This window comes from Enhydra lutris, unplaced genomic scaffold (assembly GCF_002288905.1).
Source record: "Enhydra lutris kenyoni isolate GAN:26980312 unplaced genomic scaffold, ASM228890v2 scaffoldscaffold3, whole genome shotgun sequence".
NCBI classification, from domain to species: Eukaryota; Metazoa; Chordata; class Mammalia; order Carnivora; family Mustelidae; genus Enhydra; species Enhydra lutris.
In genome coordinates, this window is record NW_019154087.1 from 72630748 (window position 1) to 72655384 (window position 24637).

The 24637-nt window shown below is 41.3% G+C and overlaps 1 protein-coding gene across 1 annotated transcript in view; it reads right to left on the reverse strand.

Annotated features, from left to right (window-relative positions):
• Positions 1–309: 309 nt before the first annotated feature.
• LOC111157795 (F-box protein 16) overlaps positions 310–24637 on the reverse strand; it is a 45849-nt gene continuing 21521 nt past the window's right edge. The window contains exons 5-8 of the mRNA XM_022519452.1: positions 21692–21856; positions 16451–16683; positions 14246–14345; positions 310–492 (exon numbers count right to left, since the gene is read on the reverse strand). Of these exons, the coding sequence (XP_022375160.1) occupies positions 310–492; positions 14246–14345; positions 16451–16683; positions 21692–21856 (681 nt within the window). The remainder of the gene's footprint in view (positions 493–14245; positions 14346–16450; positions 16684–21691; positions 21857–24637) is intronic.

Here is a 24637-nt window from a genome sequence, read left to right on the forward strand (position 1 = left end):
TTTTTTTTTTTTTTTTTTAAAGATTTTATTGATTTATTCTGACAGACAGAGATCACAAGTAGGCAGAGAAGCAGAGAGAGAGAGAGAGAGAGAGAGAGAGAGGAGGAAGCAGGCTCCCTGCCAAGCAGAGAGCCCCATGTGGGGCTCGATCCCAGGATCCTGGAATCATGACCTGAGCCGAAGGCAGAGGCTTTAACCCACTGAGCCACCCAGGTGCCCCTAAGCTGAAAGTTTCTAATAGAGGATCCAAGTAACATCTCTCCAATGTGTAGAGCACCTTGTCATGTCTACCAAAATCCTTTCACGTTTTTAAATTGACTTCAGCTCTGGAGCCTGGCCGGGTAATGCCTGAAACCCAGGGTGCCTCTGAAGAGGTTGCATGAGGACCTTTGTGTCCGCTTCGGTGGCCTGGAGCCCTGCCCACCGGTGAGGAGACCAGGCAAGATGAGCAGGAACTCGGAGAGTGGTGCTGGGTTCTGCTCTTAGGGATATCTAGGGAGGAAAAAGAGATCATTCCAGCGACAGCCCCAAAAACAGCAGACAGGAAGCTATATAACTAAACTTATTTTAATGATGCAAGACAGCTTTCTCAAATCATAGGGCTGGATGGGATTTACTGAGACCTCCCAACGTCACCAACCCCTAACCCCCATGCAATCTTCACCTTGAGCTAAGAATCAGTCTGTTAGCCTCCAAAGTGCTCTCACAACCGTAATTTCATGTGAACCTCAAGGAAATTCCACCAGGCAAGTAGGGAAGTATTAGCATCTCTGTTTTACAAATCAACGAAACTGGAGAGCAGGCCAGGCCAGTTTACTTGCCAGCCTGAGTTCACAGAGAAGAAAGGCGTCAGAGCCATGCCTGGAGACACAGGCTCTCAGGCCAGGCGAGCTCTGGGAGAGCTCCTGTGTTTTACACTCACTACTAATCTGTGCATGCACACATTTGCTCTAAAAAGGCAAATGTCACAGGTTGACATTCCAACCAAAACTCACAGTGAGAAAGGATTTCTCCGGGACATCTGGCCATGAGCGGGCAAGGGAAGAGGGGGAGGAGGAGAGAACAAGAGAAAGCAAGAACACGAGCTGAGCCTGTTGGTAGCACAAGCGACGGACTCTCACGAGGTCTCTCTTATGTTGGCCCCTACTGTGCAGAGAGTCAGAAGGAGACAGGGCACATGTACAGAACCTGTCACCCGCCCTGAACACAATCCCCGCCCCACGACTCCACATCCAGCCGGCTTGTCCTGGCCGTCAGAACACTTGTCACATCTCTCTCATGCTCTGCTGGGTACATTTGCCACACACAGGGTTTCTGTTAATCTGGGGAAATCCTACCTGAGACTTTCACTGAATCAGAAACTGCTTCAGCCAATGACTGCTGTCTCCTGTCCTCTCGGCCAGGGAACAGGGTCCCTCGTTAGTCCACAAAGGTGCCCCACAATCTTGCCTCACATACTCTATTCCTTCTCTAACTCTAACCTGTCCTTCGAGATCTTCCTTCTCCAAGAAGCTGGAGTGTCTTGATCATCAGGGATTTCTTTCTTTTTTTCTTCCTTTTTTTATTTTTAAAAGATTTTATTTATTTATTTATTTATTTATTTATTTGAGAGAGAGATTGCAAGCCGGGGAAGAGGCAGAGAGACAGAGGGAGGAGCAGACTCCCCGCTGAGCAGGGAGCCCCTGTGAGACTCAATCGCAGGACTCTGGGATCAGGACCTGAGCCAAAGGCAGACACTTCACTGACTGAGCCACCCAGGTGCCGAACCCTCCAGGATTTCTGCCTCAGCTGGATTCTTGCAGCCATTATTAGCGAGACCTCTGACTTCCCATTCCCCTGTTCTTGGGACATTTGTATTCACTCCTGGCCGTAATTATTTGTCCCCGAACAAGACTGCAAACTCCCTGAGAGCAAAGCTGGCCTCTGACACTTCAGTGAATCTACGGGTGTCTGCCTATACATGCTCGCTGATGATTTTTCTGGGGAAAAGGTAGGCAAAGCTGGGATTAAATGTAGCAAGTTGTTAGAACTGGAGAGGAAAAAGGGCACGAAATGGGAGCAAATAATCTTCCCTCCTTTGAAGCTTCCAGTGTAAGTTTTAAGACCAACTAGGGTAAGCATTTTCGGTGTTGTTCTAAGATCAACATAAGGTAAGAGAACAAATAGAGGTGTTCCTTTGTGCTATTTTAGTAACAATGAAAACAGAATAATACCTGCTGAATGAAGAAAAGGCCTAGCTCTCTGGGATACAAGAACGGGCTAGTCACACCTCACCCGTAACAGTTTTGAATTTAATCCTATTACTCTGCAAAGCTGATTTATCACTGCATTTGAGGAACCCCTTTCTCCTAGTCCCCCTGGGTGGTGGGGGGAAGTTCACATGCTGAGGCAGGCTCCTCTCAAGCTCTCCTTTTTTTAGCCAAGGCAGGTTGCAGGGATTGGCCCCCAAGCCCCAGCACCCCCCCACCTGCTTCCACCCTCCCCACCCCTCCCCCCACCCCCGTAACTGTCACCACCTATTGAGACTGTTGGGTTTTTCTTCCCTCCAAGATCAGCTCTGGGAACATGGTCTCCTTACAACCACCCTTTCTTTCTGTCTCTGAAAACAAGTGCACAGATCCTCTTCATTTTAAGACTTTAATGTCCATCATCACAAGAGAAAAAATAAGATTTAAGGGGAAAACATGCGAAAGTTACCTAAAGGATATAAATCTGACAGTCTTGGATCTTGATCTAAAGTATCTGATGATCTGGTTGAAATAACTGGGAATTTCTTTTATACCAACACTGAGTATGAGATAATAGAAAAGCACATATTGGTCTCGGTCCCATGTTCCCGGCACAGAGCTCAAACCCTTGTAATTTCCTGAGTGATAAGAGCACTTAGGAGCATCTCTTGTCCTGTTGAGGTGACTATGGATGGGCTCCTAGATGGGGGCTGGTTACCAGAAAGACCAAGTCCTGATTAGAAGCTTAGAATTTTCAGCCCCACTCACTGTCCTCCGGAGGGGGGAGGAGGGGCTAGAAATGGATTTAATAATTGATCATGCCTCCATGAGGGAGCCTCTGCATACAGCCCCATAGGATGGAGTCGCTCTTACAGTGTTGTTATAAATTATCTCTATTTCTGTGCAGGTCCACCTGCTATAGCTTTTCCTCACCCTGTTCCCATGAAGAGAGATGGAATCAGCTACAGATCTTTCTCAACTTACGAGGGGGTTATGTCCAGATGAAGACATCATGAGTGGAAAATACTGTAAGTCAAAAAAAGCATTAAAACACCTACTCTGCTGACCATTCTGGCGCAGCCTGGCCTACCTTAGACACGCTCAGAACACTCGCACTGGCATCGAACCCAAAGCCTGTTTTGTTTGTTTGTTTTTAATAAAGATTTTATTTATTTATTTGACAGAAATCACAAGTAGGCAGAGAGGCAGGCGGGGTGGGGGGTGGAGAGCAGACTCCCCGATGAGCAGAGAGCCCGATTTGGGGCTTGATCCCAGAACCCTGGGATCATGACCTGAGCTGAAGGCACAGGTTTAACCCACTGAGCCACCCAGGCGCCCCCACAAAGCCCGTTTTATGATAAAGTGTGGCATAGCTCCTGTAATGTACTGAATACTGCACTGAAAGTGAGACCCAGATGGTTGCTAAGTGTTTCAGTTGCTTATCCTGGTAACTGCGGGGCTGACTGCCGGCCCTGACCTGCACCACAAGAGTGTCACACTGCATGTCGCTAGCCTGGGAGAAGCTCAAAGTCCAAAACTCATTATATGGTTGCTAACGAATGTGTATTGCTTTTGCTCCCCACAAAGCTGAAAAAATCATAAGTCAAATCGTTGGAAGCCAGGGACCATCTATAATTTCAATATATTTTTCTCAGGGTGCCTGGGTGGCTCAGTCGGTTAAGCATCTGACTGGATTTCAGCTCAGGTCATGATCTCAGGGTTGTGGGATGGAGCCCTGTGTTGGGCTCCACGGTCAGCACAGAGTCTATTTGAGAGTCTTTCTCTGCTCCCCCACCCCCCGCCGCCCCTCACCCTGCGCATGTGCTCTCTAAACAAAATAAATAAAATCTTAAAAATAAATATATTTTTCTCACTGATTGAACTTACTGGTTTTTTTTTTCTTTTAAAGATTTTATTTTTAAGTAATCTTTACACCCAACGTGGGGCTTGAACCTACAACCCCGAGGTCAAGAATCGCCATGTGCTCTACCAATTGAGCCAGCCAGGGGCCCTCTTACTGTTCTTTTTCTAGATATTTACCCAATAATATCTCCAAGTCTTATCATCATGTCTTTAAATGGAAGGACGTAGAAGAGAAATAGAAGGCCATCCTTTATACAACAGAATTCTCCAGGGTTCAGTTCTTGGCCCACCTCCTAGGCAATCAGTGCCCACGTCTTCAGTTGCTGGATTCTATCTCTCACCCCACTGTCCCTCCTGAGCTCTTGGCTCATAAACTTAGCTCTCTTCCGAATGCATATACTTGTGGTTCACAGGTACCTCACACCTAGCATGTCCTGCCTCATTTCCAGTCTCAGTGGTGGGTGGTGTGAGCGTGAACACAATTGCCCAACCCAGATACCCAGGAGTTACCGTTCCTTGACTGGAAGCTGCCCCCCTCCAGCCTGTAAGCACGCGGAAGGCAGGGACTGTATCTTGTTATGGTTGTATCCCTAGCATCCACTCTTGCGCCGTAAAATACTTGTGGGCTAGATGAATAAACATGCCAGTAATTCCTCCTCTTTCATTTTAGGGCAGCGGCTGAAACCACTTTGCAAGTGGATATTGAATCGGGGATAGAAAACTCCTATCTTCAGGCTGGATGGTCATTTTATCGGGCACAGAGGAGTGAGAATGGGGAGAGGCTATTGAGGCTGAGTGTCCCAAGAAAGAGTAGGACCCTGCAGGAGGCGAAGGAAGACCCAAGAAGGGCTGTCACCCAGGAACAACATATGGATACCAGCTTGAATATATCCCTGTGTCTGTCACTCCCCAACTGAATTTTATTTTCTGGTTTTCCATGCACATTACTTGCAAAAATTTGCAAGCGATCACTGACACAAACAACACCATTGGATAAACCCAGGGATCACATAAGAGAATCAATTAGGTAAAGGAATATGTGGATATGGAAAGCAGAGAAATATAGTAACAATAATGATAGCCCCTATAGGGGCACCTGGGTGGCTCAGAGGGTTGGCCACTGCCTTCAGCTCTGGTCATGATCTCAGAGTCCTGGGATTGAGTCCTGTGTCTGGCTCTCTGCTCGGTGGGGAGCCTGCTTCCCCCTCTCTCTTTGCCTGCCTCTCTGCCTACTTGTTATCTCTTTCTTTGTCAAATAAATAAATAAAAATATTTTTAAAATATATAAAAAAAAAATGATAGCCCCTGTAGTGTGCCAATCACTCTTCTAGAAATATCACCCCCACCACCACTTGCAAATATCTGGCTACTGGGCATTGTGCTAAGTGTCATACATTTATTATTTCTTAAAAACATTTTAAATTAATTAATTCATTTTTATTTATAGGCTCCATGTCCAGTGTGGAGCCCAACGCAGGGCTTGAACTCATGACCAAGATCAAGACCTGAACGGAGATCGAGTCGGATGCTGAGCCAATTGAGCCACTCGGGTGATATTTATTATTTCATGTAATCGTCTCGAGCCTGTGATATGGTAAAGAATAGTAAAGAAGGTGATAATCTGGGACGCCTGGGTGGCTCAGTTGGTTTGGCGGCTGCCTTCAGCTCAGGTCATGATCCCAGCGTCCTGGGATTGAGTCCCATATCAGGCTCCTTGCTCGGCAGGGAACCTGCTTCTCCCTCTGCCTCTGCCTGCCTCTTGGCCTACTTGTGATCTCTCTCTCTCTTTCTCTCTCTCTCTCTGACAAACAAATAAATAAAATCTTAAAAAAAAAAAAAAAAAGAAGAAGGTGATAATCTTTACTCTGTAGGAGATCTTACCCACCTCCCCCCTTTTAAAAATTCACCCTCAACACTTCATGACACTCAGTTCAAGAATAACATGGTAATACTATGTATAAATATGGAATAGTGTGTTTGAAAATCGTAAGATCAGAAGTGTTTGTTTGGGCGCCTGGGTGGCTCAGTTGGATAACTGTCTGCCTTCAGCTCAGGTCATGATCCCAGAGTCCTGGATTGAGCCCCATATCGGGCTCCCTGCTCAGCGGGGAGCCTGTTTCTCCCTCTCCCTCTGCGGGTCCCCCTGCTTGTTCTCTCTGTCAAAAAAAAAAAAAAAAAAAAAAAAAAAAGACGTGTTTGTTTTAGTCATATAAACACAACTTCAACTCATTCCTATAAATTGCCTCAGCCTAGGATGGGGACTGAGCCATAAGTAAGGGTCATTGGTGGGGATGAAGTCTCAGAGGATAGAAAAGGTGGCTGAGGAGTGCCCACCTAGAGGGGTTTCCTTCTGGGAAGAAAGTCTGCAAGGGATGACTGCTCATCCTGGCTTCCACTCAGTGTTTGCTTAACCTCTAGGATGGAGCTGCTGCCTGGATTTTTCCATCTAGGATTCTGTGAGGAGGATCCCTGCTGTCCTCTTGTCTGCTTGGGATTCCGGATTGCTGCGCACACCCATGTGGTCCACACTGCTTTGGTCAACACTGTGGAGGGGGTGTTCCCCTGCTCACTCCCTGCTCACTCTGCTTCCATGAGACACAGAGGGAAGCTGTTAGGGAGAAATCATCAACAGAATTTTAAAGAAGACACAGACCTGTCTTTGCGGTTGGTTTATCTTTTAAGTTACCTCGGGGTCAAGCTGTGAGCTGTGGAGGAAGGCTAAGCAACCCCAGGCAGGGTTTGGAAATTTAAATCCAAGACTGTATGACGGCACCCTTCGGCCTCCCAAGTGAAGTAAGGTAGGGATGAGTTGCAAAATGTACACAGGCCATAGAGTTCCAATGGTTATTTGTCAGCAATGATGGTGAACTTGAATTGCAAAACAGCCATGTCTTAGAGAACTGGCTTCTACTGTAGTTTGTGGTGAAAAACTATATTGTTAAATGTTATATACACACCCATTTACTTATTTATATGTATTTATTTAGCAAGCCCTAGGCCCAAAGCAGGGCTTGAACTCACAACCCTGAGATCAAGAATCCCATGCTCTACATACTGAGCCAGCTAGGCAGCCCACATACATATATTTTGAAAACCCCAGTAGTAGCAGTGATTAAATCTCTGTCATAACTAATATGTAGATAACTAATAATACTCCAGAACTCACAAACACGGTTCCTCTCTTCTGGCTGATCCCAAAGAGAAGCCAATTTGTGTCAGATATTTTGTATATAACTCTTAAGAGCAGGTAGGCATTATGTTGCCATCTAAACATTCAGCGAAAGAGAAGCAGGTCGAGTCACTCCTGTTGGAAATGCCAGGGTAATTTATTACGCATAGCATCATATAACAAGAGATAACAAGACAGAACAAGAAAACTATGCTCTCTTAGAGGCAAAGGATAAATGCAAAGACTCTAAATAGTGGTCCTGCCTGAGAGTTCACTCTGCCCCCAGGATTCTCAGCCGGCAGGCCCTTTCTTCTCTTAGGTATCAAAAAGTAACAGCAACCAATATTGTAATTAGCAAGCGATGGAGTACAGGAGGCAAGGAATTGGCAGCATGGAGTTCAACACACACTCGCTGTCCAGGCAAGCGTGGGATTATAAAACCTAACAAGGATGAGGAGTGAATGCATGAACTATGGGCAGGCACAAGAGTGTACTGAGACCAAGCAGGAAAAAAAAATATGTGGCTCACACTTCAATATACAGCTATGGATGCAACCATTTTTCATACCATGGAAAGCACGAAAGAAAGAAAAGACAGAGAAAGATAAAGAAAACTGAGGGGAAGCAAGAGTAAAAGCAAGAAAGAGAAGCTTAGGGGTGCCTGGGTGGCTTAGTGGGTTAAAGCCTCTGCCTTCGGCTCAGGTCATGATCTCAGGGTCCTGGGATCGAGCCCAGCATCAGGCTCTCTGCTCAGCAGGGAGCCTGCCTCCTCCTCTCTCTCTGCCTGCCTCTCTGCCTACTAGTGATCTCCGTCTGTCAAATAAATAAATAAAATCTTAAAAAAAAAAAAAAAAAGAAAGAGAAAGAAAGGAAGAAAGAAAGAAAGAAAGAAAGAAACAAAGAAAAGCTTATTCCATAGGCTGGAGCCTCCTGCCAAGCCCCACCCGCCCCCCACCTCCCACCAACCCCTACCCTGGCTGCCTGCAGCTTCTTACCTCCTCTCTCTCCTGTTGCCTCAGGTGCTGATCTCGTGGGATTTTGATCTAGCCCAATGTTATTACCCCCCATACTAGCTATGATTTACCGAATGCTTCTTTGAGCCTGGCACTAACCTAAATGCTTTACAGCCCTCCTCCCAACCCTGTGAGGTTAGTATCATTCCTAACTCCCTTTTATAGATGAGGAGACAGAACCTCCCAGGGGTTAACAAATGGCCCAAATCACAATCCTGCAAGGGAGTTATCATTAGTCCCATTTCACAGATGAAGAAATGGAGTCTCCAAAAGGTTTAGTAACTTATCCCAAGTCACACCATTTATTTAAAAGAGGGCAAGTCTGTCCGATGGCAAAGCCCACGTTCTTTCTTACTCTGCATTCCAGATGGAATTCTTGGGAATTTCACTGCCTGAGCTAAATGATGAAAAATCTCTCCTATAGACATTTCTAGTTCTGCACATCCAAACCAAATAGATGTTATAAAACAAATACCTGGGGAAGTCATCAGAATTTGAAAGAAATCTACTAAAGATTGCCCACAGGAAACCAAGCGTACATTTGTTTCATAAATAATCTTGTTAGAATCGACTGTATTTTCTAAAGCTCCAAGAAAAAGATAGACAGAAACCAGTTTTGATTGATTGATCATCAGAACTCATAAGTATGATGGATTCTTTCTGGCATTCTATGTAAAGTCACATTAACCACAGCTGTGTCCCTCAGGTATCAGAAGAGATCAGGGAGAGGACGGGTAAGGGACTGTGGGGTCCCACAAATCCAAACTGTAGCCTGAAATGGACTTTTAAGATATTGTAATCCCAACTCTCATTTCTTTCTTCTTCGTCTTCTTCTTCTTCTTTTTTAAAGAGAGAGACACAGAGAGAGAGAGAACACAAGCAGGGAGAGTGGGAGAAGGAGAAGCAGGCTTCCCGTTGAGCAGGAAGCCCAATGTGTGGGGCTTGATCCCAGGAACCTGGGATCATGACCTGAGCCAAAGGCAGTCACTTAACCAACTGCGCCACCCAGGTGCCCCACAACTCTCACTTCATAAATGGGAAAATGAAGAATTATAGGTGGATTGACTGCTAGTTTATTGTAGAGCAGAGGCCAGAACTCTGGGTTGCCCGATTCTCAAACCAAGTTCTTCCCATGACAAAAATCAGGTATCACTTTGGGGCACATTCTTTTTTCCTCCTCTTCTGACTCAGAGAGGGGAAAAAAGAAAAAGGTGAGAAAGCTTGCAGAAGCAATTAAAAAACCAGAGCACTAAGAATCAAGTTACCTTGGAAGGTGTTGAAGAGGGTTAAGTGCAGAGGCTGGAATTCACAGAGCACAGAAAAAGGTAAGGTCTTATCAAAAGAAGTTAGAGCAGGGGCACCTGGGTGGCTCAGTGGGTTAAGCCTCTGCCTTTGGCTCAGGTCATGATCTCAGGGTCCTGGGAGCGAGCGCCTCTCTGCCTACTCATTCATGATCTCTGTCTATCAAATAAATAAAATCTTAAAAATAAAAAAAAGCAGTTAGAGTAAACAGGCAATCTGAGACTTTTGTTACTTGTATTTAGGTAAATGCTGTGAAAAGGCAAGTTTTTTGACATCCGAGGCCAAATCAGAACCTAGAAAGTGACGACTTCTCCACTCCAAGTAACAACTGAATGTGAGATAAAGGGATTTCAGGTTGGGGCGCCTGGGTGGCTCAGTGGGTTAAAGCCTCTGCCTTCAGCTCAGGTCATGATCCCAGGGTCCTGGGATCAAGCCCCGCATCGGGCTTTCTGCTAGGTGGGGAGTCTGCTTCCTCCTCTCTCTCTCTCTGCCTGCCTCTCTGCCTACTTGTGATCTCTGTCAAACAGATAAATAAACTCTTAAAAAAAAGGGGGGGGGATTTCAGGTTTTATACTTAACTTGGTAGGAAGAAGAGAAAAGGAAAAATTATAGGAAACAAGATGTCGGCTGGGGTCCTCGGAATGTACCTTCACGGCCCAGGAAGTCCAAAGCCCACCCTTGGGTTTTTATGAATGGTCCTGGGGAGTTTTGTTTTTCTGGACTTCAAGACTTTTGAGATCTTGCTTTCATGCGGAAATTGAGAATTTACTGTAGAGATGGAAGGCAGGGTTGACACCCCAGCAACAGCAAATAAATTCAATCGGAATGGATCCTGGCCCTGCTCCCCTACCTCCCTGAGCTTCTCTCCTGGCTGGCTCTCTCTCTACCACCTCTCTGCAGTGCCCCCCACCCCCTTCCCTTGCGGGAGCAGAAACAACAAACTTCCTCTAATCTCCTGCAGAGCAGGTTTTCACGCCCCTCTGAAGTCCAGGTGTCTGTAGCATCCAAGCCCTCAAGGTGGCATCCCTCCCCACAAGCTCATCAAGGAGGCTTTCCCCCAAGGAGACAGCTCAATCCTTCCCCTTCCCAAACAGGCACTGCGGGTCTGGCTGTTAAGATTAAAAAAAAAAAAAACAAAAACAAAACAAAAAAACCCCCCATGTCTTTATACACGACAGGAAAATTTCTTAAGTTTAATTACAATAGCAGTACTCACTATACTGTGGTAGTGTTGCTATTTTTTGTTTTGTTCGGTATGGAATTTTATTATCATAACTAATTGTAATGGACATTTCTTAATATTTATCTAATTTTTAATAATCAGTCTTCAAAATCAGAAAGCATTAGTGATCAGATCTAGGCTTTCTTTGCATCTTCTATCAGTGATTCTCATAAAGGGTGGGTAAATGAAGCAGCTGTAAAGAGGCAGCTTTAGAATTGAAAGCCTTGGGGAACCTGGGTGGCTCAGTGGGTTAAAGCGTCTGCCTTTGGCTCGGGTCATGGTCCCAGGGTCCTGGGATCAAGCCCCACATTGGGCTCTATGTTCGGTGGGGAGCCTGCTTCCTCCTCTCTCTCTGTCTACTTGTGATCTCTCTCTGTCAAATAAATAAATTAAGAAAAAAAAAGAATTGAAAGCCTTAAGAGGAAACCAGGTGCCCTTTGGGTCTTGAAAACTCAAGGCCATTAAATAATAGAAAACATCACAAGCTCACTGTTTGGGTTCGAAATTGTTTCCCTAAGCAGGTTTTTCTTTTCGGAGGCGTCACTCATATTTGAAAGCTGTAAGTCATGGTAGGCAAAAAGTGAATTAGGTGGTTCTCACTAGCCTGATAGCTACAGTCCTGGAGAGATGGCTCAAGGGATAGTCTCTGTACTCTTAACTCTCCTGTGCTTTTTTTCTGTTCCAATCCTTCCACTTTATGAAGCTCTACCTTCTCCAAGCTCCCAAATATTTTCTCCTTACAGGGGCAAGGAATATTCAGTGTTCAGGCCTCAGGGACCTTCGGGGCAGCTTTGTCTGTCTGTCCTTTTTATCCTTACCTCAATCATGTGTTCGCCTGAGTGCTGCCTGCTCACCTGTTTCCCTAGTTCCTCCTGAAACCTTCAGGCACATGCATATCTAAATGATGTGAGAACTTTCCATCAAACGAACACAGGGTTCTCTCTGTTGCAACTGTACGGGCTGTGTCCACCACCCTCTCTCTCTACAGTGGCAATTCTCAAGAGTTTTACTCCCTTCTCTCCTTCCGTCCCCTAACTGCCTTTCCTCAAAGCCCATTTCTTCTTCTCTCAGGTCCCCACATCCAGCATTCCCGAATTTTCACCACCACCTTGTATCACTGAGGAGGTTGCTTATTTCCTCTGAGTTGGGTGGCCCACAGTGAGGGCAAACTGCCACCATGTGAAGACTGGGCCTGAGCCACTCGTGGCCCAACATGGCCAGGCTTGTCACAAGGCAGCATTACCAACAGAAGGATCCTAGCACACTTCTGGAGGCTTCAATTATGCTATATGCTCCTGATCCAAACCGCTAAGCATAAATAGTGATGATAATTAGTACATTTACATAAACAACCCCAGTAGATCAATCCAAGTGCACACTTCATTTTATTAATGGGTTCATTGTTCTCCATCATTATTTAATTTGCCCCAGTTTCCCTTCCAGCCTTACTGAGCACAACTTTTAAAGTTTAGAAATATAAAGAATTTTTTTTCACTTAAGCAAGCCCTTCTAAGTGTGTGACAGATGGTTAATGTCAAAAGCCCCTGAGGAAGGCTTCTGTTTAGCCTTTGATTTTGTTTTGTCTTCTCAGCCAGAGAAATGTTTGACTATGCTGATAATTTGTAAGCATACATCAACCATCAACTTTTATCGTCCTTTAAATTCCCAGCTCTCCCCCGGATTTCTCTGCTACTCCTGGCCTAGTAGGGGCCAGGAAATCAGGCAGAAGCATGCCTAAATGGCACGTGTGATAAGCCTCATAAAGTTATTCTGCTCAATTAATGGTTTTCATTGACAATTTTACTGCTCTGTTTTAAGCGGCTCCATTCCCTTGGGCATCTGTACATATGTCTATGATAAGCCTCATCCAGTCCAACAAAATTGGCCCCTCAGAATACAGACTGCTCTATTTTTAAAAAAGCTCATTTTAAAAAAAGCTCTTTTTTTTTTTAAACATAACACTTGAAATACATTTAAACAGAAAGTAATAGAGCTTTAAAGCTGAGCTATAAAAGTGATTTATTCATGAGTACATACTTCTTCCTCTCCCAACTGACATCTATTTTATATTAATTTTCCTTGAGTGTGTATCCTCAGCTTCTTTCTAGATCTTCACTGAGGAAACTACCTCTTTATTCCACCCTGATTCCCATCCACTTTGCTCCAAAGACTCCCCTATGGGCTGAGAGGGAGCCCCCTGCAGGTACAGAAACACAATCCGGAAAACTCTGCCATGAAATAATACTGCTCCCTAGTCACCGACTTTATTAGGTAGTCAGTAAGCTTTTTTTTTTTTTTTTAATTAGGGTAAAACAAGTTCCTCACTCATTTTTTCTGCAGTGACTTGAAATGCGCTTTTACAGTCATGCTCCACTGGTAGCAGGACAGCGAAGGAAGGTACACCTTTTCTCAGGTAAGTGGAACCTGCACTCACTCTAGAGGTAAGTTTTTTTTTTTTTTTAAGATTTTATTTATTTATTTGAGAGAGAGAGAGAATGAGTGAGAGAGAGAGCATGAGCAGGGGGAGGGAGAGGGAGAAGCAGACTCCCCGCTGAGCAGGGAGCCCGATACAGGGATGTAGGACTCTATCTGAGGACCCCAGGAACGTGACCTGAGCTGAAGACAGGCACTTAACCCACTGAGACACCCAGGTGTCCCTATAGGTAAGTAATTTATATAAAGAAATTTCTATAGCGCATCCTTCCCCCCAACCCCTAAAGACTCTTAGCAGAAGAAAAAACCAATGATAACAATGTTCCCATTATATTGTCTACTTTTCAGAGCAGATTCATACACTTCAGTTCATCCAGTTTTTGTTTTTGTTTTTTTAACAGATAAGAGAAATAGAGACTTAGAGTCTCATGGGAATAAAAGGGAGCGCATAAGGAATATAGTCACTGATATTATGATAGTGTTGTGTGGTGACAGATGGTAGCTACACCTGAGACCAATGTAACACTGTGTGTCATCTATACTGAAATAAAAAATTTTTAAAAAATAGAGGCTTAGAGGGGTGCCTGAGTGGCTCAATGGGTAAAGCCTCTGCCTTCTGCTTGAGTCATGATCTCAGGGTCCTGGGATGGAGCCCTGCATCAGGCTCTCTGCTCAGCAGGGAGCCTGCTTCCCTTCCTCTCTCTCTGCCTGCCTCTCTGCCTACTTGTGATCTCTCTCTCTCTCTGTCAAATAAATACATAAAATCTTTTAAAAAAATTAAAAATAGAGACTTAGAGAAATTAAGTAAAGGATGCCTTCAAGGTCACACAGCTTGTCAGTCAAAGACCAGAATTTAAAACCACCACTTGATGATTCTGGTTTAAAAAAAAAAAAAAAAACAAATTTTATTTCAAAAATGGGATTAGCAATCCAGCAATTTTCATAAACGTTATGGTTTATGAAACCGTACTTTTACATCAGTTACGGTGTGGAAGCTTTTATAAGCAATACTTACCAGTGACTGTGCTTTTCTTAGCTTAGATCTGTCCTGCAATTTATTTTTCTTATCACGTGATTGTCGGCTGAAATCTGGATTCATTTCATGTCTTTTCCTCCTGTAAATCAGAAATCATTGGAACATTAGAATCATTTTAAATTTGCACAGCTATTTGTCTGTTGGACTTCGTTGTTCCTGTGATTTAAATGATTGTTTTCACTCAACTGGAAATGAGCCAAATGTAGAGCACTAAAGAACTGGTTGAATCAACTCTCACCCATCCACACAATGGAGAACTTTGAGCTATAAAAAGGAAAGCAAGGTATTTCTACATCCAACCATGGGGTAATATATTGTTATATCCAGGATATATTGTTGTATATGACATATATATATAACAATAACATATCCAGGATATATTGTTATATGAAAAAAAGGTGAATAAAATGGTATGTGTTGTGTACCACCATTTATTCCAGAAACAGATGTGTGTATTTGCTTAAAATTTTGTTAAATAGAAGGACTATACCATAATATCTTAAAAAATGGTTACCTATCAGTAGGCTTCCCATGTGATCCAATCAAGAACAAAGAACAATATGGAGGGGTAGGAACAGAAGCTAAACTCTCCAAATATACTTTGTTTTATATATTTGACTTTAGAACATTCTTAATGTTTCTCAAAATCATAAAATAAGACAAAGGAAGGAAATCCCTAAAATCTAAGAACAAAATGAAAGAAATAATCTTGTTTCTGGAGTTGGTAGCATTACTACACATGGAGGAATTACTTCATGAGACTTGAAACAGAGTATTTGTCTGAATAGTCTTAGTAGAATATGTCCCAAGGTCAAAAACACAGGCAAAGAAATCTTAAACTGTTTTTAGTAATCCTATTGTTTGAATTAATATTAATATTGGTTTTCTAAAACTATCATATATATTTGGATAAGGTAGGAATCAGCAGACTAGAACCCAGAGGCCAACTCGGCCCAATGCCTGTTTTTGTAAATAAATCTAAATTGGAACATCGTCATGCTTATTGTTTGCATATTGTTTTGGCTATTTTCAGGCTACAATCGCAGAGTTGAGCAGTTGTGACAGAGACATGTCCCATAAAGCCTAACGTATTTTTGTCTGGCGCTCTCTAAAAAAGTTTGCCTGTAGTAATGGATCTAGGCCATGGTCTTCAATAGCCACTAACATCACAAAAAAGGGAGACAACCAGAAATAATGTGCCTTATGATGGAAGTACGTGATCTTATATACTCAAGCCTCTAGATCTGACCATGTGTATGGCCAAGTACAGGAGACAGAGAACATGTTAGGCTGCATGTTGGGAGTGCAGTCAGCAAAATTCAGAATGTGAAAAGCTCTACAGGATACATGACCTGATTTCTGTAATAAACAAATTGCAAGGGGGAAAAAAAAAAGAGGTAGGCCTACAGATCCAAAAAAGTTTTTTTTTTTTTTTTTAAGATTTTATTTATTTATTTGATAGAGAGCACAAGCAGGAGGGAAAGGGAGAAGCAGATTCCCCACTGAGCCGGGAGCCTGGTGTGGGACTCCATCCTAGGACCCTGAGATCAGGACCTGAGCTGAATGCAGATGAGTAACTGACTGAGCTACCCAGATGACCCAGCAGATTTGTTTTAATAATGAAATGAGTTAGCAGTTTTGAAATTATTTTCAGAATTTGTAAGTAAATATATAGTGTTTGTGTATATGTGTATATTTTATAATATATGTATATATTATGTATATTATGTATATACATATTACATATACAAATGTATATTATACATATACATATATATATAATTCATATGCAAGTTATATATGTACATATCTATTTTGATTATATATTATATGTACATATATAATTTGTATAAATAAACATGAGAGCCAAGGTTCTCCTTGACAGAGAAGGGAGGTGAAAATATGAAAAAAGACCAGAATGAACTCTATGGGGCTAGACTGAAATCTGAAGTACTAACTATTAAAAGGAGCTGTAATGTTAAATCATTATAGCTAAAAATGCAAACAGATCCTGATGAACAGGGTAAATTTATCAATAATGGTTCCTTTACCTTCCAATGACGTTTGCTATGTATTGCTTTTATGTATTTCACAGGAAATTCTATTTTCCTCTTTTCATATACCTAAGTGCCAGCAAGTTGTTTCCAATGGCAAGTAAATAGAGAAGAGCACAGAGCTTCTCACCCTTGCCAGATTTGCTCACTGGGGTCACAGTTGTCCAGGTAATTGAAGCGAATGATATCAGTTGGATGCTTGTCCGATGATCTCCAGGGTGGGAGCTCTTTCTCCCTTGGGTGGATTTTCTTTCTCAAAGAGGAAGAGGACCTGAAAGCTGACACAGGGGACTGCTTTTCCTCTGCAGGACTGCTTGTAACTGACTGAACGTCGGCAACGGCAAACCCATCTTTTGGAGGTGTCTAGAAGAAGAAAATCAATTATTTCTGTTCTTAAAACAACGTAATAATTATAATAAAAAAATCATCATATCATCATCATTATATCTTCATCATCATCTTCGCTGCGACTGCAATGATAATGGTGACAATAATTACAGCAGCCACCAACCCAGGAGTCCTTGTCAGTGCCAGGTACTGTCTCAGGAAGTCGTCATACATTATTTTATTGAACCTTCATTATAACTGTAAAAGGGAATACTTACTACTCCCATTTTACAGAAGAGGAAACTGAAGACAGGAAAAGCCAATGAACTCACCTACTACTACATTAAATGGTAAGACAGAGGGTCAGAATGTGAATCTAGGACTGTCTTACTTCAAGTCCTAGCTCTAACCCTCTCTATCCTGGGCTGCCACCTCGTCTATTGCATCATTGTATAAGTTTTCCACAATTGCAGTCAATTAACTCAATAAAACATACACATTCCAAAAAATAGTACTCCATGCTTAATTATCTGTAGAACGTAGGGACAACTTTGACTTATACACAGGTAGACTGTAGATTTTATCAGTTATCAAAATCTTAACTGCTCTCAAAGAATACTTTGGCTTTAATTTCCCAAATGGAAAGTCTATTTTCGTGTGTGAAATTCATAAGGTTTTTATGTGGTTGTAACCTAAGGGAAGCGGTAATGGTATGTAGAGAAGCCATTAAAGGCTTAATTTTTGTTCTTTAAGAGATTAGGGAAGCTTTGCGTGGTAAATTGGTTTGCTTGAATTGTTTGTGACAATTAAGAAATTCCCCAAACCCTTCAAGCAGAATCAGTTTCTTATCCTTGTTTCAACTGTTCTTTGTATATATTTCTGTTACAGAATAGCACTTAGTACTCAGTGCTGTAATTATGTATTTGTCTATGTCTAAGACTCCGCTTCTTGAAAGCAGGGTTAGGATCATTATACTCAGTACCTAGCACATAACCATATTTAATAAATATTTACTAATTTAATGGATGATCATAGTTTAGTAACTAATTAAGGCATTTTCTTTATATAATTGATAGCTCATTATTGGTTTGGTATTCAATATTTTGTTCAGGTCTCATTTAGAATGGACATTCATTCCAATTCTGAGCTTAGATTGAATAAAGACTTTGCTGAAGAAGGTCTAGTTTAATACTACTGGGAATAAATAGTACATGATAATAAAAAATTTCAGGGGGAAAATTTTAGGTATACGTGCTAGTAATTATATATAAATAAACATTATTTAGTCTGAAAAGTAACAAAATGTTTGACACTTTAACAAAACAGGATATAATGAAAACTGATGACTTTTCTGTATTAAACAAAATTTTTGTTCACTTCACCCAAAGTCTTTGAGAATTTTTAGAATTGTGAATGATGTCGAACTTTTGTTAAATGCTTTTTTCTGCATATTCTGAAATTATCATACATCTTTTCTTTTTTATTCTGTGAATTACATTGGTTAATTTTTTAATATTATGCCAACCTTACTCTCCATGGATACTTCCCACTTGGTCATCATGTATTATTCTTTCTTTGTATAGAACTTGATTTAATATGCTAATATTTTTAAAAGAGTTTTATGTCTGTGTTCATGAGGGATATTAATCTGGGGTTTTGTTTTGTTTTCTTATAAAGGGTCTATCTGGTTTTGGTATAAAGGTAATGAGTTGGGAAGTGTTCCCTCATCTTCCCTATTATGAAAGAGTTTATGTATAATTGATATTTCTTCCTTATGTGTGTGACAGAATTCGCTAATGAAGCTATCTGGGGGTGCCTGGGTGGCTCAGTGGGTTAAAGCCTCTGCCTTCTGCTCAGGTCATGATCCCAGGGTCCTGACATCAAACCCCACATCGGGCTCTCTGCTCAGCGGGGAGCCTGCTTCCTCCTCTCTCTCTCTATCTCTGCCTGCTTGTGATCTCTGTCAAATAAATAAATAAAATATTTTTTAAAAAAAGAAGCTATCTGGGTCTGGAGTTTTGTGGAAAATTATGAATTCGATTTTTATTTTATTTTTTTAAGATTTTATTTATTTATTTGAGAGAGAGAGAGAGAATGAGAGAGGAGAAGGTCAGGGGCAGAAACAGACTCCCCACGGAGCTGGGAGCCCGATGTGGGACTCGATCCTGGAACTCCAGGATCATGACCCTAGCCGAAGGCAGTTGCTTAAAGAACTGAGCCACCCAGGCAGCCGTGAATTTGATTTTTTTTTTTTTAAAGATTTTTATTTATTTGACAGACATACCACAAGCAGGCAGAGAGGCAGGCAGAGAGAGAGAGAGGAGGAGGCAGGCTCCCTGCTGAGCAGAGAGCCCGACGTGAGGCTTGATTCCAGGACCCCGGGACCATGACCCAAGCCAAAGGCAGAGGCTTTAACCACTGAGCCACCCAGGCGCCCATGATTTTTAAATTGATAAAGATTTATTCATGTTTTCTATTTTCTAGTGAAACTGTTTTCCTAATCTGCATTTTTCGAGAATTATCCATTTCATCTAGGTATTTGAATTTAGTGACATAGACTTGTTCATAATACTCTCTCATTATTCTTCTTATGTTTACAGGATCTGCAGTGATGCCCCCTCTTTCATTCCTGTCACTAGTAATTTATGTTTTCTCTCTTTTTTCCTTCATCCCCCTATCTAGCAACTTAGGAATTTTATTTAAGTTTTCAAAGAAGGAGCTTTGGTTTCACTGATTCTCTCTATTATTTGTCTGTTCAAATTTCATTGACTTTAGCTCTTTATTATTCTTTCTATCTACTTTGGGTTCAACTTCCTCTTCTTTCTGTAGATGAAGTCTTTTTGAAATTATGCTGTTTGGAGTAGATATAGTATAGCCTGATAGATAGTTATAAAGATCATTCTTGTCCAGTCCTCTCATTTTAAGGTTGGGGAAACTAATATTAACCACAACCATTTGCTCATAAAATGCTTTCAAAAGCTCTGCTGGAGCATATGCCAGGTACAGGGTATTGAGGGAAAGGTTGCTAGAGAAGGTGCTTGAGTAAAGGTAAATTATGCTTTAATCCAGGGGCTGCCTACGTTCACCATCACTGGAGCAATCTCACAGGGAATTACCCAAATTACTCAAGTATGTATAGTGCTGACAGTTGACTTTTTAACCTTAGTCACCTGACTTTTATTAACCTTAGTCACATGACTCTTTAGTCTTTCTGACTTAGGTCTATTTTTTTTATTTTTAAAGATTTTATTTATTTCTTTGACACAGAGAGAGACAGTGAGAGAGGGAACACAAGCCAGGGGAAAGAGAGAAGGAGAAGCAGGCTTGCCGCTGAGCAGGGAGCCCAATGCGGGGCTTGATCCCAGGACTCTGGGGTCATGACCTGAGCTGAAGGCAGATGCCCAATGACCGAGCCACCTAGGTGCCCCAGGTCCTTTTTTAAAATAGAAAAACTAACATTTAATATAACAAAGTGTTCTCTAAAGAAATTTAATACTAAGCAAAGAGATGGCAATTTTCTTGGATCAGAACGATTCATTTTTAAATATAGTTATGCACATTTTATAGAAAAGAAGTACAGCTGAAGACAAAGCTTTCAAGTCAGTTTTATAAATACTCAAAACCTCTTTTTCTTCTACAAGTTGGTTAATTACTTTTCTCTTCTCTGCCCCAGAATGGCCCAAGCTTCAGCTTTGAATGCCATCCCCTGCCCCTAACTGAAAATGAGAGTCAAGAAAAGCCTTATCAAATTTTGCAAAGAAATCATAGCTATGGTAATTTTTAAAATAACTTTTTCCATCACTGCAGTTTATGTTTTTCTTTTTAAAAGAAATCCTGTGGAGCACACCAATTACTGAAATCGGAAAGGCTAGTTTTACCATTGCAATTGTAACAACATTAATTATGCATAGTTTACTACTGTACTAAATGTAGATGGGTTCTACTTTAAAACAATAAAACTCAACCCAAATGAAGAAGCTAGGAGTTGACTATTCATCTTTCAAAAAGATTCTTCAATTTTAAAAGGATTCACTGCCATTTTTTTCATAGAAAATGATACCCCTGTGGTTTTAAAAATCATTAAAAAAATTTAATTTACATATAATTTTTCAGGAATTCATCTATCATACAAAACGATGCACAGCTCTGCATGTGTATAGATCACACCATAAAGAAAAGGCTCATAAAAATTTCCCATGAGTTATCTAATTAACTGTGACTATAAGAAGGAACATAAACATTGGTTATAATGCAGAGAAAACAACTAGAAAAATTATTCTTGCATTATTTACTTTTTATCATTATATGTAAATGCTTTACATTGCTTAGTTTCTAGATTAAAAAGGACTTTAGTATACTCATTATTCCCTTCCAAAATTACAGATTTATTGGAAAACTTTTCTTTATAAATGATATAAAAATAACCTTTAGCTCACCTGGTAGAATCAGAAAATTCGAATTAATAAAGTAGAATTGGATGACCCATTGATAGCAAATACTACACAATACCGATGGAGTCCCAGGTCAGAATCGCCTGGCGTGGGAGTCAGAGATACGGAAATCCAGGAATCTGAACAGAGTGAGGAGCTCCATAGTCCTAACCTCCTGGGGAACTGCTGGTTTAGGAGAGTCTGATGAGGGTTCTTGACTAACATGGATGTCTCGGAAAGGGCTATCGAGTTCTCAGAAAAGGAGAAATTTGAAGTAATAGTGTATTTGCTTACATTGCTTCGTTTCTAGATTAAAAAGAACTTTAGTACACTCATTATTCCACTCCCCAACTTTTAATTTTTTAGTCTTAGTTCTAGAATTTCTTTTTTTTTAAGTTTTTATTTAAACTCCAGTTAGCATACAGTATGATATTGATTTCAGGCGTACAATTTAGTGATTCAACACTTCCATAGAAACCTGGTGCTCATCGCAAGTGCTCTCCTTAATCCCTATCCCCTGTTTAACCCATTCTCGGCAGGGGGGGGGCATCCCCGCCCTCGTACTCCTAAATAGCTGATACAAGTATGTTTGTTCCTTTTTGCCCCAAATTTACCTTTGGCTTGGTAACATGAAGTTCTTTTACCATCTGAATGTAGTGCTTCTTCCATATACCCTGCTCAAAGGGAGTTGGAGAGAAACTGATGTACCAGTTAAATCGTAAACATTTGAGCATCCAGAGCTGATCCAGCTCAGTTAAGTTCTTCCAGTGCCAGCTCACCTGGAAAAACAACAATTGGAAAGAAAAGAGAAACCCTACTCAGTCTTCGTGCCCATTTTCTCTAGGTCTTCAGCTGTCACCCTGGACCTGAGATAACTTTTTTGTTCTTTTCCTCCAAATCAAAGCTTAAAAAGTTACCTATCTGAAGTGTTCCCTACCCAGGCAGAAGGATTTTCTTTAAATGTGAAATCACAGTTAGATTCAGAGTCAACTAATATTTACTGAGTACCTATTAACTAACCATCCCCCCTAAGGAGACAGGTGTTATTATTACTCTCATGTTGCAAATGAGAGGATTGTGGCTCAGAGAGACTTTGGAATTTCCTAGATGCTCATATGAGAGTTATATGAAGGTCACAGAAACTCAGATCTGCATATTCTTTACTCGTTTTTTGGTATGTTTCCATTTTCCCTCCATTCTTACAATTTAACTAAATAGAAATTTTATAAATAGAAAGTCAAGTACTAGTATCATATGGTGTGTCCTCTATAGACTTTAAGATTCCATAGAGCATAGATTATTTGCTCTGTACATTCCTTTACCACAGCATTATGGTCATTCTCACAATCCAGATGGAGGTGACCCTATTATGTGCAGCAATGTTTACAATAACTTACTCCAGATTTTGAACAAGTCTTGCTGAAAACTAGGGTCAAGTTCATATACAAAGTTCAGATGAGGGGTTCTGTGTCTTGGCTCTAAGAGTTGCAAAGATGACATCCAACTTTCCAATGCAAATTTCATCCTTGGAAAACTGGTTTCTTTTTCAACATTAAGTAGATCATTAATAATTTTTGAGCATAAAAAAAATGAAAGAAAGAGGGGCGCCTGGGTGGCTCAGTGGTTTAAGCCTCTGCCTTCGGCTCAGGTCGTGGTCTCGGGGTCCTGGGATCAAGCCCTGCATCGGGCTCTCTGCTCGGTGAGGAGCCTGCTTTCCCCTCTCTCTCTGCCTGCCTCTCTGCCTACTTGTGATCTCTCTCTCTCTCTGTCAAATAAATAAATAAAATCTTTGAAAAAAAGAAAAAAAATGCAAGAAAGAAAGAAGAAAGGGCAGAAACTGTGATATACATCCATTTACCTGGCCCTCCCATTCTCCCTCCTTCCAGCTACCAAGTACAGAGTTCCATTATGTTTAGCATTGTTTTCTGTGCTGAGGAGGAGACATACAGGAGAGGGGAGGGCACAATTACAAGAAATAACAGGTTCAGGAACTGGAAGGACGAAAAAGGGTAGAGAATCTGACAGAGCCCCGCAGGCAGGAAGAGAAATCACATCTACTTTGTTTAGCGCAGAAATGCAACAACATCAACCTTAATCCCCATATGGTTAATTAACTTAGAATTCAGTGGAGAGGCAAGGTTTCACAGGGAGGGGATGAGGAGAAGTTTCTCCATTTTCACTCTTTTTCTCATTTTCCTTACATCTTGTTGTGACATGGCTATTAAATTGTTTTGATTTCCCCCGGAGTAGTAGGTTTTTGTATGTTATGTTTTTGCTTTTTGGTGTTTTTTGTTTGTTTTAAGTAGATAGGAATGAGGAGGGTTGGAAGGTAGGTAGGAGCTTTCAAAATTATCAGCCTCCCCCCATATTTTTAAACTGTTCAAAGCTCATTTTAGTGCAATGATATGTTTAAATCTAGCTAAAGAACAATCGCCTTGTGTCTTCCTCACAGGCAGGACTGGGAACAAATGTAATGCTGAGATCTTGCAAGACTGACATATGATACACATATATGATAGGATTAGTGATTTCAAATAACATTTCCCTCCAGTGATAACATTCTCATTGTGCGAAACTTGGAAAATTCCAAGAAGTTTCAAGAAAAACAATACCCATACCCGCACCAGTCAGATATGACTTTTATTAACCACCTGACATGGTTCTTTTCTGTCTTTTTTCTAAGCATGTATGAAAGCAAACTGGGAAATTCTATATATCCAATTTTAGATAGTGCTTTCTTCATTTCACATATTATAAGCATCTTTGGTCTTAGAAAACATGTTTTCTAATGGCCACACAATAATTCATCATATGGCTATATGATAGTCTTTTACTGTTGGACATTTAGAATGCTATGTTCTTTTAAGGAATGTTTCATTTTTGGAATAAGTAATACATGTACATTAATACTAAATTTAAAGATCCAAAGGGACATGCAGTAGAAGAAAGTCTCTCTCTTATCCCCATCCTCTGGTCACTTCTTCCCCTCACTGGATGTTACCACTGCTACAGCTTCTGTGTGTCATTCCAGGAACATTCCAGGCCTATATTTATAAATATGTATATATTCTTTTTTTCTTTCAAAAGTGGTAGAACAGTTCTACACCTTTGCTCTTTTCACTGATGATGGATCTTAAAGATTATTGCAATTTATTTAACCAGTCCCCTAATGGTGGACCTTTCCATTGTTCCCAAACTTTAGCTATTACAAACAACGCTGCAATATTCTTATATAGATACTTTTTGCATATTGAGGCACTCTTAAGAAGTAGAGCTGTTGGATCAAAGGGAATCTTCCTTTTTCCCTTTTTAAAAAAAGATTTTATTTATTTATTTGCGAGAAAGAGAGAGAGCACAAGTAGGGGGAGAGGAAGAGGGAGAAGCAGACTCCCTGCTGAGCAGGGAGCAAGACCGGTGACTTGATCCCAGGACCCTGGGATCATGACCTGAGCTGAAGGCAGGCGCTTAACCAACTAAGCCACCCAGTTGGCCCTAAATTGTATTTTCTTTTAAGTCTTCAGGGTGTTAAAGAATACTCACAAAGGCCTCCTTCCCTATGT